Genomic DNA, 13477 nt, shown 5'->3' on the forward strand with positions numbered 1-13477 from the left:
CTGTGCATGGAGTGACTTGGCTTAGCCTACAACAGCAGCGTGGGTTGAATTCAAGTTCAGATATCCAGAGCAGGGAGGAAATTTTAATATCCATCTAAAAAGGAATGGCTAATGACAATGCACGGCAAACAAAATATTCAGCTTCATGTTAACCCACATATCACCTGTAGCATAAGCAAGCAAATTGTCAGCCACCACAGAAGTGCTGTTTTTCTCTGATTAAGTTTGTGTTTTAAAGTTTGGCGCAGAAATCAAGTAAAAGCTATATCTGACCAATATTAATTTTAAAAATGCGTATTGCTATTGCCTTTTCTCACTTTTATTCTTTCCTATTGTGAATTATACAATCATGATTATAAACCGCATACAGTAAAAGTGCTTTTCCAAACTGTAAAAAAAGAGATGGCCAACCAAACCCAAGAGTCCACTAATTGCCACTGACTTGCAAAGGCTTAAGATCAGGCCACTGGCCCATAAACACCAAGCTCCGTTGGAGGAATATGTCCTTTCCCCATCCTATTTGTTGTTGAAAAAAAGCATTCCTTGGGAATTCATAAGTTATAGCTTATGAGTGAAATGGGAATTTACTGTTAACATGAGTGAGGTCAGAATTTAACCCTGTAACTTTAAATTAAAAAATGAAAAGGATTTTCTATTATGCCATTTTAATTGGGGTGAAGGCTCTTCCTAACAGTGGCACTGTCATCCTATAAGTTCCTTAGTATTTCCTGCATAAAGGTCTGTCTCCTGAGATTTTTCTGAGTAGCTAGCTGCTGACATTCTGCTGCAGTAACTTACAATAAGACTAGTCCAACTGGACAAGCTAAATACAATGATAAAATAACTGTAAAGGAAGCAAAGTTATCTCACCTAGGCCTCCCAGAGAAACATGTAAGATTATCATTGAAGCTCCAATTCAGTGAAAAACTTAAACACATGCTGAACTTGAAAATATGTATCTGTCATCCCCTTGATTTACAGGAATATTTTGCTATTTAAGGTAAACCAGTGTTTTGCTGCCTCAAGGCCAGAAAACTGAGCCCACATACAGTTTATGGTGATTAAGAATAATTTTACAAAGGGCTAATAAATTATTGTTAGCTGTTTCAATAAATGCCTGATCAATTGGCAATTATATGCTACTGTGGACAGCAAAGCACAAGATGTCTGACGAATAGTGTCTGTAACATTCCCATAAAACTGACTCATAAAGTATGATATTTTCATTCATTCCTAAGGCTCACCTGCACTGGAGAAATGTTTCTTTCCCACCTGAGGCCCTTCTACATCCAGCATTTATGTGCAAGATGTTATAGACATGGATCACCCTCTAGATTTATTTATTGCAAGTCCCTTATGTGAATAGAGTTGGGATTTGCAGCACAAGAGTCTGGCTGGTTAAGGGCATTTCTAAACCTAGAAGCACCTGAGCAGCGTTAGATACAGAGAAACAAAACTGCAGTGTGGGCTGTTACCAAACATTTTTCAACCACAGAAAACTGTCATGAGAAACACAGATACCTTTGCAATTTTGGATCAGTTCAAATAATTTTTCTGAAGAACTGGAAACTTTTAAATTAGTAAAAATAATAACTTTTTAAAGTTCTCATTTAAAATACATGACATTTTTATTTTCATTGTTTAACAAGACAAAATGAGAATAAAAGTAGGTTATCAAAAGTGGGTGCTGGCATTCATATTTTTTTATAATCGGCATACACATAATGTATATGAATAGCCACACATTTCTAGTGAAAGACTATGAACACACATACATATACAGAGATATATAAACATACTATACATACATACATGAGTGAATATACATATTCATGTGCATACAGTATACAGACAAGATACTATACAGGTACAGTAAGTGCAATATACTGTATAAGGCTATACAAACACCGAAAGATTCTGGTGAAATGATGACAGCCATGAGAACAAAGCGTGGATGGTTTGTGACTTAACGCAGACGGTGGGGAAAACCTTGCTGCTCTGTGTTTTATGCATCAGGCACACAAAGTCCCAACAGAAACAGAAACAATACATTCAGTTCGTATACGAAAAATGTAAGGCAAGTGGGAGTGCATGGAGGTAACTGAAATGCATATGAGCAGACACATAAGGTTGTTCTACCTAGAATACAGAATGTTTGGTTCATTTACAGAGAATGCCTATATATAAACCCATGCTTTCATGAATTCATGCCACTTTTATTTCTATTTTTTCCTTTAAGAATATTATAAAATTCTTGCCCTGAGTTAAACATAAATACACACAGAAAGGGGGGGGTGGGGAGGTGGGGAAATTGCATGCTTCTGGGGTTTGTGGGTTTTTTTGAATATTTTTTTAACCAAGGCACAATGTCTTTGATAGTGGTTGCAAGACCATTTGAAATAAACTTAGCAATTGCTATTGTTCTGGTACTGCATCCTTCTTAGTATGACTAAACTAATTGTTTGCACACAGAAGTCTCAGAACAAGTTTTGAAATGAATTTAAAAGTTTTAGATGAGAATAAGTAGATTTATGAGAAATGCTCAAAGACAGATTCCCTGAAGAGGAAGGAAAGCCACCAAATTAAATTCCTATATAGGCAACTTACTGATGTTTGGACTGAAATTATTTCATATAAATTACATTATATATATATATATATTTGTTTAGTATTACTGGGAAGTTGTTACCTGTTTTTAGTAGAACCATGTACAGTGCTGTAAAAGCAGCTGAAAATGAGATGAAGAACTTCCAAGTAATTCTTAGTTTCTTGTTGTAGGCAGGGCAGGACAGTGATCTCACTGATTCAGGGTTCTGCAAGAGCTACAGCTGAGGACACTTGTCCAGTGATGCTGTAAGACTTTCAAGGCATCTATCTCCCCATCTCATCGACCTGCATAAGTCTTTTATTGGAAATATTACTTATTAACTTCTATGTATGTCATATTAAATGCTACATACCCGTGTCCAAGTCTGACTCTCAACAGAAAGGTCTAGGTATGAAGGCCATGCTTGGCTGTTGCCCCCATGTCCAAGCCCTCAGGCTCCAGCAGGACACAGTTCTCACCAACTTCCAGGGGCTCTGGAGGGTACCTCACCCTCCAGTGAACAACCACCCAGATCGTGCTGCACTGGCTGCAGTACCTGTCTCCATGTAGTTCCCTGTTGAGGTGAGACTATTTTCCAAAGTAGTGAAACACACTGCCCCAATTCTGTAAAAAACAGGCACCACATCACCAACCCCCTGAAACCACAGACCATGCAGATGACATCTTCTTATGCCTGTTCTACGCCTTTTAAAGAAATTGTAGCTCCCAACCTGAGAAACAACCAGGTAAAGACAGCCAAAAAGTGTTGAGAGGGAAGTGAAAACCCTCACAAGTGCTGTATTGCATTCTTTTTCAGAATATTGTTGTATTTGAAAGTTTCAACAACTCCTGTGAGGGAATTAGTCTCTTCCTGTGTACTCTGCTGGCAAGCTTACAAAGCCTGTGCAAGAACAAGAAGAGATCAGAGTAAGGGAATGGAATATTCTTCCTCCCACTCTCTCCCATCCCAGCTGATACAGCGGCATCCAAGCCAGCACTCGAAGGTGAGGAAAGGCATGAACACCAACCCTAGGTCTGGTGCTCAGAGGCTGGTCACTGCTACTGTGTCTGATACCCACTTTCTGTGGCATTACTTCTACAGCTGACCTGTTCTCACCTGTCACTGCTCCTCCCTGACACATCATTTCTGTGCCTAAAACCCATCTTATCGAGGTATGGAGGAGAAAAAGCCAAATCCCAAAGCCATGCTTGGGCCTTGGGACCTACCACGACCGTGGCGTGCACCAAGGTCTGCCTCTGCCTAGCATCCCCCGTGCCCTGAACCAGAGCCCACTGTGGCAGTGCGAGGGTTGCCGAGCACGCACTCCCTCACACTCTTAACTCAGAGTGCTGGCAAAGCAGGAGCCAGCAAGGCAGTGACCTGCTTCTGCTGCACGACCAGTCCAGCTGGATGCTGAAGAAAAGATGTTGGGACAGCAGCAGCAGGGCTGTCTGCCAACAGAAGACAGCTTTGACACATTTGCTTCTCATGCCAATCAGTCAGGCATGCCTTGGAGGTGAGGGATGATGGATGTGGCAATTCCATCCACTTCAAGGTTTGCGTTTGCTTTTCTTTCTTTCTTTTTCAATTAATATTATGTATTTGTATATTTAGAAACGATTTGCACTGCTCGAGACCCATGCACTGATTATGTAAGACCAGCTTCAAGCTGAAACTCAACACAATGCAATGTTGAGCCTTCCCTAAAGCATTAACATTCTTGTTGTTCCTCTCATCCAAAATGTTGACAGCATATTTAGCTGGACTGGCGACAGCAGAATTTTGCCTTCGTGCGTGCAAGATATTTGTCCTTGCAGGGGAAAAATGGAATTGCTTAAAGTGATCCAACCGCTCCCTCTCGTGGCCCTGGGGCTCTGCTGCACTTTGTAAAGGCATAAAAGCATCCTCGGAAATCCAAACTCTCACCGACTTCCAGCAGTGCAAACTCCCCCGATGGCTGTGTGACATTTCAGGACACAGCTCACGCCCCTGCACCTCTTTCCAGGTGGTGGCAGTCAGTGCGGTGACTCATCCCTGACTCTTGTGAACATTCAGCCTGTACAAAAAGGCAAAATCCTATGGCTGTGTATGATTCAGATTTTTAAAAACACTGAGGCCACATGCTGGTCAAATCCAGGTGTCATCCCAATGTAAAGCTGGCCCATGTCCTGTCAATGAAGTGCTTGTGCCAGGGGTTTCTCATTGTACCCCACCATGGGTTCCTCCATGCTTGTCCATCCTCCCAGGTAGGACCCCGAGGAGTTTCCTCCTCCCAGATATTTGCAAAACCAGCATCCACAAAATTCAGTCTATACCTACATTCATTTGTTTTCACCTACACAGATACTAAACACTTCACTGGAGGAGCAGGACTTCTCCATGAAAGGGCCATTTGAGAAACATCATTTGTAAAATGTTCCTAGGAAGATTTATCTGGTTTTCTCATTTTAGACATTCAAGTGCATTTCATAGTATTAGTGGCACATAAAACTAATTAAAATTACTGTCAAAGATACAGTAGATTGCACCCCAAATAGTTTTTGCACTTTCTAATTTCACATAAACCGAAGCTTAAGCAATTCCTGACAGTCACATATTTACCAATCTACTCCCATCTGCAACTGCTTACTTTCTCATATTTTACACTGAGTTACATATCCTTGGGGAAGAACAGTCTTTGTTCTACACACATTGTCTACCAACATGGGGACCTTATTTTTAACTGCGACTCTTAGACACCACCACAGATGTTACTGTGGTAGATCCTAGTGGCCAACATTAAGCAGGTTTTGGATCCAGCGACTATCCCAAGCTTTATTAAAGGTGATGGTTAAACATAAGGAGTAATTAAGTCCCTTTAAGGAAATAGCTTCACAGGCAAAAATAGAAGCTACCATCCAAAGCAATAAATAGTGTATAGAAAGTCCAGACCAAAACCCCATGGGACTCTGATTACAGAGCGAGAGGCATGGGACTGTTCCCACACTGTGGACATACATTTTGAATGAAGAAAAAGATCAAGTATCAAGAAGGAACAACCATAATCTTGGCTCCAGCAGCACAGAGACAGAGATCTCAGAGGCATTGCACTGGCTGAAGTGGAACACTTGGAATTTACACACAAGGAGGAGAAGAACACAATTGCCACATCCCATGAGTTGTTTCATATGTTTTGCAATTCTACATCCAAAATACACAATAGACTTTCAAAACTTTGAAAATAAGAGGAAAAAAAGAGGGACAGAGAAAGTCATACCACAGTGGCAATTAGGACAGTAGTTTGATTTTCCCTTTGAATAGGAAATTGGGACTGTATCTCCCCTGAGATCTTTAACCAGCAGCCCAGGGGGATCCTTTTTTCCCTTTGGACAGAAAGGAAATACAACAGAAGTTGGTTCTTTTATTGCAAATCCTTCTGCTTTACTAGAGTCACAAAAGCAGAATCACTACAGTTTGATGCTAGTTTCAGACTAGCATGTGATTCACCAAGGAGTGCATCTAGCAAACATTTACAGTACTGAGCGATGACATGGGTTGATGCTATGTAGCAGCCATGAATCCTCTTACTAGCACACTTTTTGTTGTTTTTGTTTTGTTACCATTTCCCTAGTGTTCAAATGGGATGAAAGAATACTTGAACATACAGAGTTCTGCACCCACCTGCAATGACTGTATTTCTGTCATATACGGGAAGTTAAAACCAGACTGCTGGGCTCTGATACGGAGCAGTGGATCTTGATTTATAGGTGCTCATTTTTCAGCAGCAGAATTCATTAAATGCAGCAGTCAGGAGCCCAGCCCTGCTATGCAGCCCAGCGCCTACAGAGTGTTTACTGACTCCTTTGAACTCTTGTACAGTATTGCTGGGGAAAACGGCAACTTTAAGCTGAGAATAATAAAAGAGCACAGACGCTTTCTTTATGCTCACAGAGTAGCATAGATCCCATACGCTTTCAGATGCACATTTGCCAACTACAGCATGACAATGTCAATTCATTGGGGAAGTACTTTGTCTACATGCCTTCAAAAATAATTATAGCCATAATAGCAACAAACTACCTTTCTTGCATTCATTAACTGGAGGACGAACACAGTGCTTACAAGGCACACAAGGGCTATAATATGCTTTGTATACACAGCTAAGGCTAGAGACATTAAGAGCTGGGCTTGTGGTGCTTAGTTAACCCAGTACAGAGTTATTAACAAACTTAGGTATGAGACAAATATGTAGCTGCATTGCTAAAGAGTACTCAGTACTTGTCCAAATTAAACTCTAAATTATTTCTCTGAAGTTTTGTAAATTTCTTACAATGAGTTTATAGTGCATTTAAACCACATGTTCTAAGAATGCATGTGGAGAGCAGCTAAATCTCTCTCCCAGCTTCTCCTTTGTCGCATTCCCCTTCCATCATTCTTTTGTTTTAAAACAGAACGGTTAGAACATGTGCTCAGGATTTTGCAGCTACAGCACAAAACTAAGTAATAGTTGCCTTGAAGAGAAAGTCTCACACCAGTTTTAACGCTGGATTTTTTTCTCCCCACGGTAGACCGCACGTGTTTTAATTGGATCACCTAAATATTGAGTCTTAACCAAGACGTTAACCGCAGCTGCTGTGTGGAAGACCCCGGGATGCAGCAGGTGAGGCTGGTGCGCGCCTCCCCGGACCCGCAGAGCTGTGCAGGGCCGCAGCCCGGGAGCGCACTGCAGCTGGCACCGGCAGGGACCGCGCAGCAGCTCCTGCACCGGTTCTTGCAATTCCCTGATGCAGCACCCACCGCCCCAGCCAGCGCGGAGAGAAAAGCCACCGCAGCACACCCACACCACCCTTCTTAAACTCAAGAATTCCTCTCCTAGAAAATTCGGATGAAGCTCCTGCAGGACGGGAACAGGCCCCCCTCCCCGTGCGCTGTGCCCTGGCAGCGCCGAGCGGCAGCCGGAGCGGCCTGGCTGCGGGGTGAGCCCCGCTCCGCGGGCAGCGCGGCAGCGGCGCGGCCGCCCGCCAGGCGGCGCCATGGGCCCCGGGGCGGGGCGGGCCCCAGCGGCGCAGTGCTGTAACGCGCTGCCGGGCAGCGCAGCGCTGCGGGCCGCAGGCAGCCCCTCGCCCCTCGCCCCTCGCCCCCCGCCCCCCGGCTCGGGGGGAAATAAAGCTTGTCCTAATCCTTTTGGATTTTCCAGGCTGTTCATTGTGAACAGCCGTTAAAGTGCATTTGCGTCCGGGACTTCTCCGGCTCAGGCCCAAGCAATACGGGGGCTATTTTCTTATGTTGTTGCCAAACACAAACCAGTGGCGTTAACCTATCTCTGACCAACCGGACAAGACAACGACAAAACCCCTTCCAGCGGCATGTGCAAAGCAGAAAATCTGCTTTCTGCTTCTCTGCATACTTTAATACATTTGAAAACGATGCTGGGAAAATCCTTGCCTCTTGCTTTCAGGACTCGGCAAATCTTGGACTGCCACCTCCGTACAACAGCTCCCTTGGCGAGGGCAGGGGTGAGAAGCCAGAGCCAGCCCACCCCCAGCCCAAGCCCTGAGACACCAGCGCCAGTCCCACCCCCCAGCACCAAGAAGCCAGAGCCAGCCACCCCCCCACACCCCCAGCACCACTGGGCACACTCCCAGTCTCACTCTGAAGCCCAGCAGGAGGGAAGATGCCCAAACCACGCCATTTCAAAGCTTAGGTAGGACCCAGCCATATCATCCATGTAGCTTCTCCACAACACTCAGCACCCATGGGTTAAGTCTGAAAAGGTATAAATGTCCATTACTTAGCGATGGAGGTCTTAACGGCTGTTACCTGCTCAGTGGTACATATCCAGGAGCCTCTGACACACAGAGCAGGAATGATCCCAGCTGGCTTTCCACAGCCAATAGAGGTGGTTAAATGAGGAGGCTAAACTACAGGGTTATCCGAGGTAAGAGACGTACAGCCCTGCACAGTCACTGAGGGTTTAGCTGGGTGAATCCTTCGGCAGGTGCCTCTCTTCATACAACCCACAGGGCACCTATATTATACCCAGCTTAGACATCTCAGAGGTAGGTAGGGTAGATCTCAGCTAAAGAGTACACATGGTCCTTCTGCAAGTCTGTTTTATTATTTAACTACCTAAATATGAATTTAAGGAGCCAACCTGTACCTAAAATTCTTGCCTATCAAAGACACATGCTCAAATAAAGTATTGATGGGTTCACTTCACTTGGTGCTAGACAACAATTACGGTCAAGTCCATTCTGTGAATGGGAGGGCTTTCCCCTTTGCTATATTATATTTGGATAAATCATAAAATAAGTGAAAGGCTTCCTCAGTTTTGGAAGGTGATGGTTACTTCATCCATCACATGGCCTTTCTGTGTCACATTCACTGATAGGGTCGTATGGGGGAAGAAAAATGCCATCTCAGCTGGCTGGGGGCTCAGGCAGATACCAGGCAAGTAACGAACTGAGTTGCTTTTTTGTTGAAAAAATAAGCCACAAAAAATTTCAGTGCTGATTCTGATGTATTTTCTAGCTTTTTCTTCATTCCTTCAATGCCAGTTGAGACTCCTTAATTCATAGCTGTCCTTGTATCTTCATTCCCCCCTCTGAGTTATTCCTTCTAATCTCAGCATGGCTTTTGGATTTTACTTTGATTATCACTGTAAAGTTTAAATCTTCTTCCCTTGCTTAAATTGGAGCTAGATATCTCTGCCCAGTCCTCCCCACAAGAAGACACCAGACCTTAAGAGGCATGCAAACCTTCAGAATTAAGATAACATACCTCAAGGAGGCAACAGTGAAGGACTGTGCTGTCTTCCCATTTAAAAGCCAGTAACAGGCAGCATGAGGAGAGGCTGCACATTTGCAGATAAGGTACACAGTTTTGTGGAAATCTGTCTGAAAATAGGCTCTGCTTTGCAGAAAAGCTGAAATACCACACTGTAACTACCTGTTTTGTTTTCAAAAATTGTCTTTTTCTTAGGTCATGGATCTTCATTATAAACACGCTGCTGTGCTGCTCTGCAGCTTAATACATGTGATTTTCCAATAGCTGTCTACATCTTAAGAAAAACAAGCTTCACTTTGCAAAATTCATTTGCAGAAAAATATCTAGAGATAGTTATATTGGTTCCTTTTTCTTTCCAAAAACCAGTGGGTTTTTTGGTGTGCTGAATACTGTTTTGGAGAAGCCTGGCAGTGACCTAGAGATGATTTTATGTACATCAAAAACATGGATGCAAGACGCTTTGCTCTCCAGCAGAGGGACTTCCACAGGGCAGACTGCTTGAAACACTTTCTTCTTTTGTGACAGACATGCTCAGTGCACGTGCATCCTGCATGCAACAGGGATTTCTGAGTCCATCAACAGAGCATAACCCTTTGTTACCCTGAGGTGAAGATGTGGAGAACGATAGAACGCAGTGAAACATCACTGCATTGCAGTGATACCTGTGACTCCAAATCCTGCTTGCTTTACACAAGTGAACAATCTTGTTCATTATGGGGGTCCCCTGATATGACTCGGCATTTACTACTGCAGGGTGAAACATCTGATGACCGTGCCCACTTCAGAAGTCTCAGAAACCAGCACAGAGGCCCCAGCAATATGGGTGAATGAGTTAGTTATCAGCACATCCTTGGACCATGTTTATTCCACTTCATAAACCTCACGTGGTAATTAACTTCTACTGTTCTCTGTCCACTTGGATGGTTACAAACAAACGGTACTAGTTTTTATTTCCATATAAAGGCCAAAATCAGATAGACTTTCACTATTTGACTAATTTTATTCACACATCTCTTATCTCCAAGGTATAACTTACTGTACTTTCTAGAATATTTTTCCATTATCTTGTTTAGGTTGGAAAAAAACCTTTAAGATCATCAAGTCCAACTGTTAACTTAGCACAGCCAAGTCCACGACTAAACCATATCCCTAAGCACCACATCTACACATCTTTTAAATACCTCCAGGGATCGTGACTCACCACTTCCCTGGGCAGCCTGTTCCAATGCTTGACAAACCTTTCAGTGAATAATTTTTTCCTAATATCCAATCTAAACCTCCCCTGGCACAACTTGAGGCCATTTCCTTTTGCCCTATTGCTTGTTACTTGGAAGAAGAGACCAACTCCCATCTCGCTACAGCTGTCAGGCAGTTGTAGATAGTGACAAAGCCCCCCCTGAGCCTCCTTTTCTCCAGACTGAACAATCCCAGTTCCCTCATCTGCTCCTCATGAGAATTGTGCTCCAGACCCTTCACCAGCTCCGCTGCACTTCTTTGGACACACTCCAGCACCTCAACATCTTTCTCATAGTGAAGGGCCCAATGCTGAACACATCATTTGAGGTATGGCCTCATCAATGCTGAGTACAGGAGGACAATCACTCCTCTAGTCCTGATGGTCACACTATTTCAGATACAGGCCAGGATGCTATTGGCCACCTTAGCCACCTGGGCACACTGCTGGCTCATGTTCAGCTGGCCATCAACCAGCACCTCCAGACCCTTTTCCACCAGGCAGATTTGCACCACTCTTCACCAAGCCTGTAGCCTTGCATGGGGTTGTTATGACCCAGGTGAAGGAGCCGGCACTGAGCCTTGTTAAACCACATACAAGCGGCACATTGATCCAGCCTGTCCAGATCCCTCCATAGAGCCTTCCTATCCTCAAGCAGATCAACACCCCCACCCCCCCACCCCCAGCTTGGTGTCATCTGCAAACTTACTGAGGGTGCACTTGATCCCCTCGTCCAGATCGTCAATAAAGATTTTAAACAGGCCGCAGTACTGAGCCCTGAGGAACATCACTTGTGACCGGCCACCAGCTGGATGTGACTCCATTCACCACCACTTTCCGGGCTTGGCCACCCAGCCAGTTCTTTACCCAGTACAGAGTACACTCATCCGAACCATGAGCAGCCAGTTTCTCCAGGAGAATGCTGTGGCAAATGGTGTCAAAGGCTTTATTAGAGTCGAGGCAGACAACATATCCACAGCCCTACCCTCACTCACTGGGCAGGTCACCTTGTCATAGCAGGAGATCAGGTTAGTCAAGCAGGACCTGCCCGTCATAAACCCGCGTGACTGGGCCTGACCCCTGGCTGTCCTGCACGTGCCGTGCGATCGCACTCAGGTTGATCTGCTCCATGGTCTTCCCTGGCACCCAGGTCTGGCTGACAGGCCTGTCATTCCCCGGATCCTCCTTCCTGCCCCTCTTATGCACAGGCATCACATTGTCAAAGCTCCTGTCTTCTGGGACCTCCCCGGTTAGCCGGGACTGCTGATAAATGACCCAAAGGGCTCGGTGAGCTCTTCCCCCAGCTCCCTCAGTACCCTCGGGTGGATGCCGCCTGGCCCCACAGACCTGTGTAAGTCTGAGTGGTGTAGCAGGTCGCTGACCATTTCCCCTTGCGTTATGGGGGCTTCACTCTGCTCCCCATCCCTGACTGCTAGCTCAGGGGGCTGGGAACCCAGACAACAACCGGTGTTACTGGTAAAGACTGAGGCAAAGTAGCCATGAAGTACCTCAACCTTTTCCACTATGCTTCCCCCTGCATTCAATAAAGGATGGAGGTTCTTCTTAGCTCTCCTTTTGTTTCTAATTCATTTATAGAAAGATTTTTTACTGTTTCTTATGGCAGTAGCCAGTTTAACTTCTAGGTGGGCTTTGGCCCTTCTAATTTTCTCCCTGCAAAACCTCACAACACCCTTGTAAGTCCTCCTTAGTTGCCTGCCACTTCTTCCAAAGGTTGTAAATTCTCTTTTTTTTTAATCCTGAGTTCCAGCCAAAGCTCTGTTCAGCCAGGCTGGTGGCTTTTCTGGCCAGTTCGTCTTTTGGCACATGGGGATGGCCTGCTACTGTGCCTTTAAGATTTACTTCTTTCCTTCTTCTTTTCTTTTTTTTCTTTACAAGGCATTAGATTCTGCAATATCTAGAACACTTCTTTGCTACTTACACTTGTCTCTTTATGATATTTATATTAAGATATGTATTTAGGAACTACTACTATATGCCACTTTTGTAGCTCAAATGTATTCCATGCTTCTGCCATATTGCAGTTCCAAGCTCCCCACTTGACTTCCTCAGCTGCTTCCTTAATTTCTTAAACTTTGTCCTTACACAGTTGTTAACTTCAGTTCCAACAAAAACTTATGTTCATCTTTCAGTTTAAATTGAGTCAATTCACAGCCTCATCCAAGGTTACTTCCTGCAACCAGTGCCCTCACTGTTTACCACAACTAAGTACAGACGACATGCTCTCAGCGTGTTGGTAACTGCTGCCACTATGGTATAGAATTTTAAAGTGTTCTCCATCAGAGACCAGCCACATTATTCATCTCTGCTTGTAAGCTCTTTCTTTTTATTTATATATGATCACTGTAATGCTTACCATCAATACACCATAAATATGTTCCATGAATATTAACTGGCTAATCCTCACAATTCCTACACCAGTAAACAAGAAAATAAGGCATAGAGGAGTTAAATGTCAATAGTTACAGAATTAGCCAATATTTGATTGGAATTATAACATAGGCTCCCTTAGTTCAGACCTATTTTTAATTACTAAGCATCCTCACCACTTCCTTGAATGATTCTGTATTAAAAATGATGGGCCTTGAGAGACCAGATGCAAATCTGATTTTTTATCCCAAGGTAAATATTTTGAAAAACATCCATTTGGGGTCCATGAAGATTTGAGAAAACTGATTAACAGTAATCTACCTTCTCCCAGATCCTGTATCCCTGTATGAATGTTAGCTGTGCCCACCTCATCAATAAAGAGATGGATAACAGGACGAGTCCTCTTAATCTTCTGGCAAGTCTAACTGCTGATTACGACGTGGTTAAGGAAACTAGTTTCAATACAATCAATAGCCACAACACAGGAAAACAAATACCCTGT

General features: G+C 43.9%; 1 protein-coding gene across 6 annotated transcripts in view; it reads right to left on the reverse strand.

Moving 5' to 3' along the window:
* NYAP2 (neuronal tyrosine-phosphorylated phosphoinositide-3-kinase adaptor 2) overlaps window positions 1–13477 on the reverse strand; it is a 151802-nt gene that overhangs the window by 19708 nt on the left and 118617 nt on the right. Inside the window, exon 6 of one of the 6 annotated variants that reach the window (XM_080409936.1) lies at window positions 209–3211. The exons of the other annotated variants lie outside the window; for them this stretch is intronic. Coding sequence (XP_080266062.1) covers window positions 3176–3211 — 36 coding nt within the window. The 3' untranslated portion in view covers window positions 209–3175. Of the gene's footprint in view, window positions 1–208; window positions 3212–13477 lie in introns of those variants that run through there. 6 annotated transcript variants of the gene reach the window in all.

Source organism: Falco punctatus (assembly GCF_963210335.1).
Source record: "Falco punctatus genome assembly, chromosome: 13".
In the NCBI taxonomy this organism is placed as follows: domain Eukaryota; kingdom Metazoa; phylum Chordata; class Aves; order Falconiformes; family Falconidae; genus Falco; species Falco punctatus.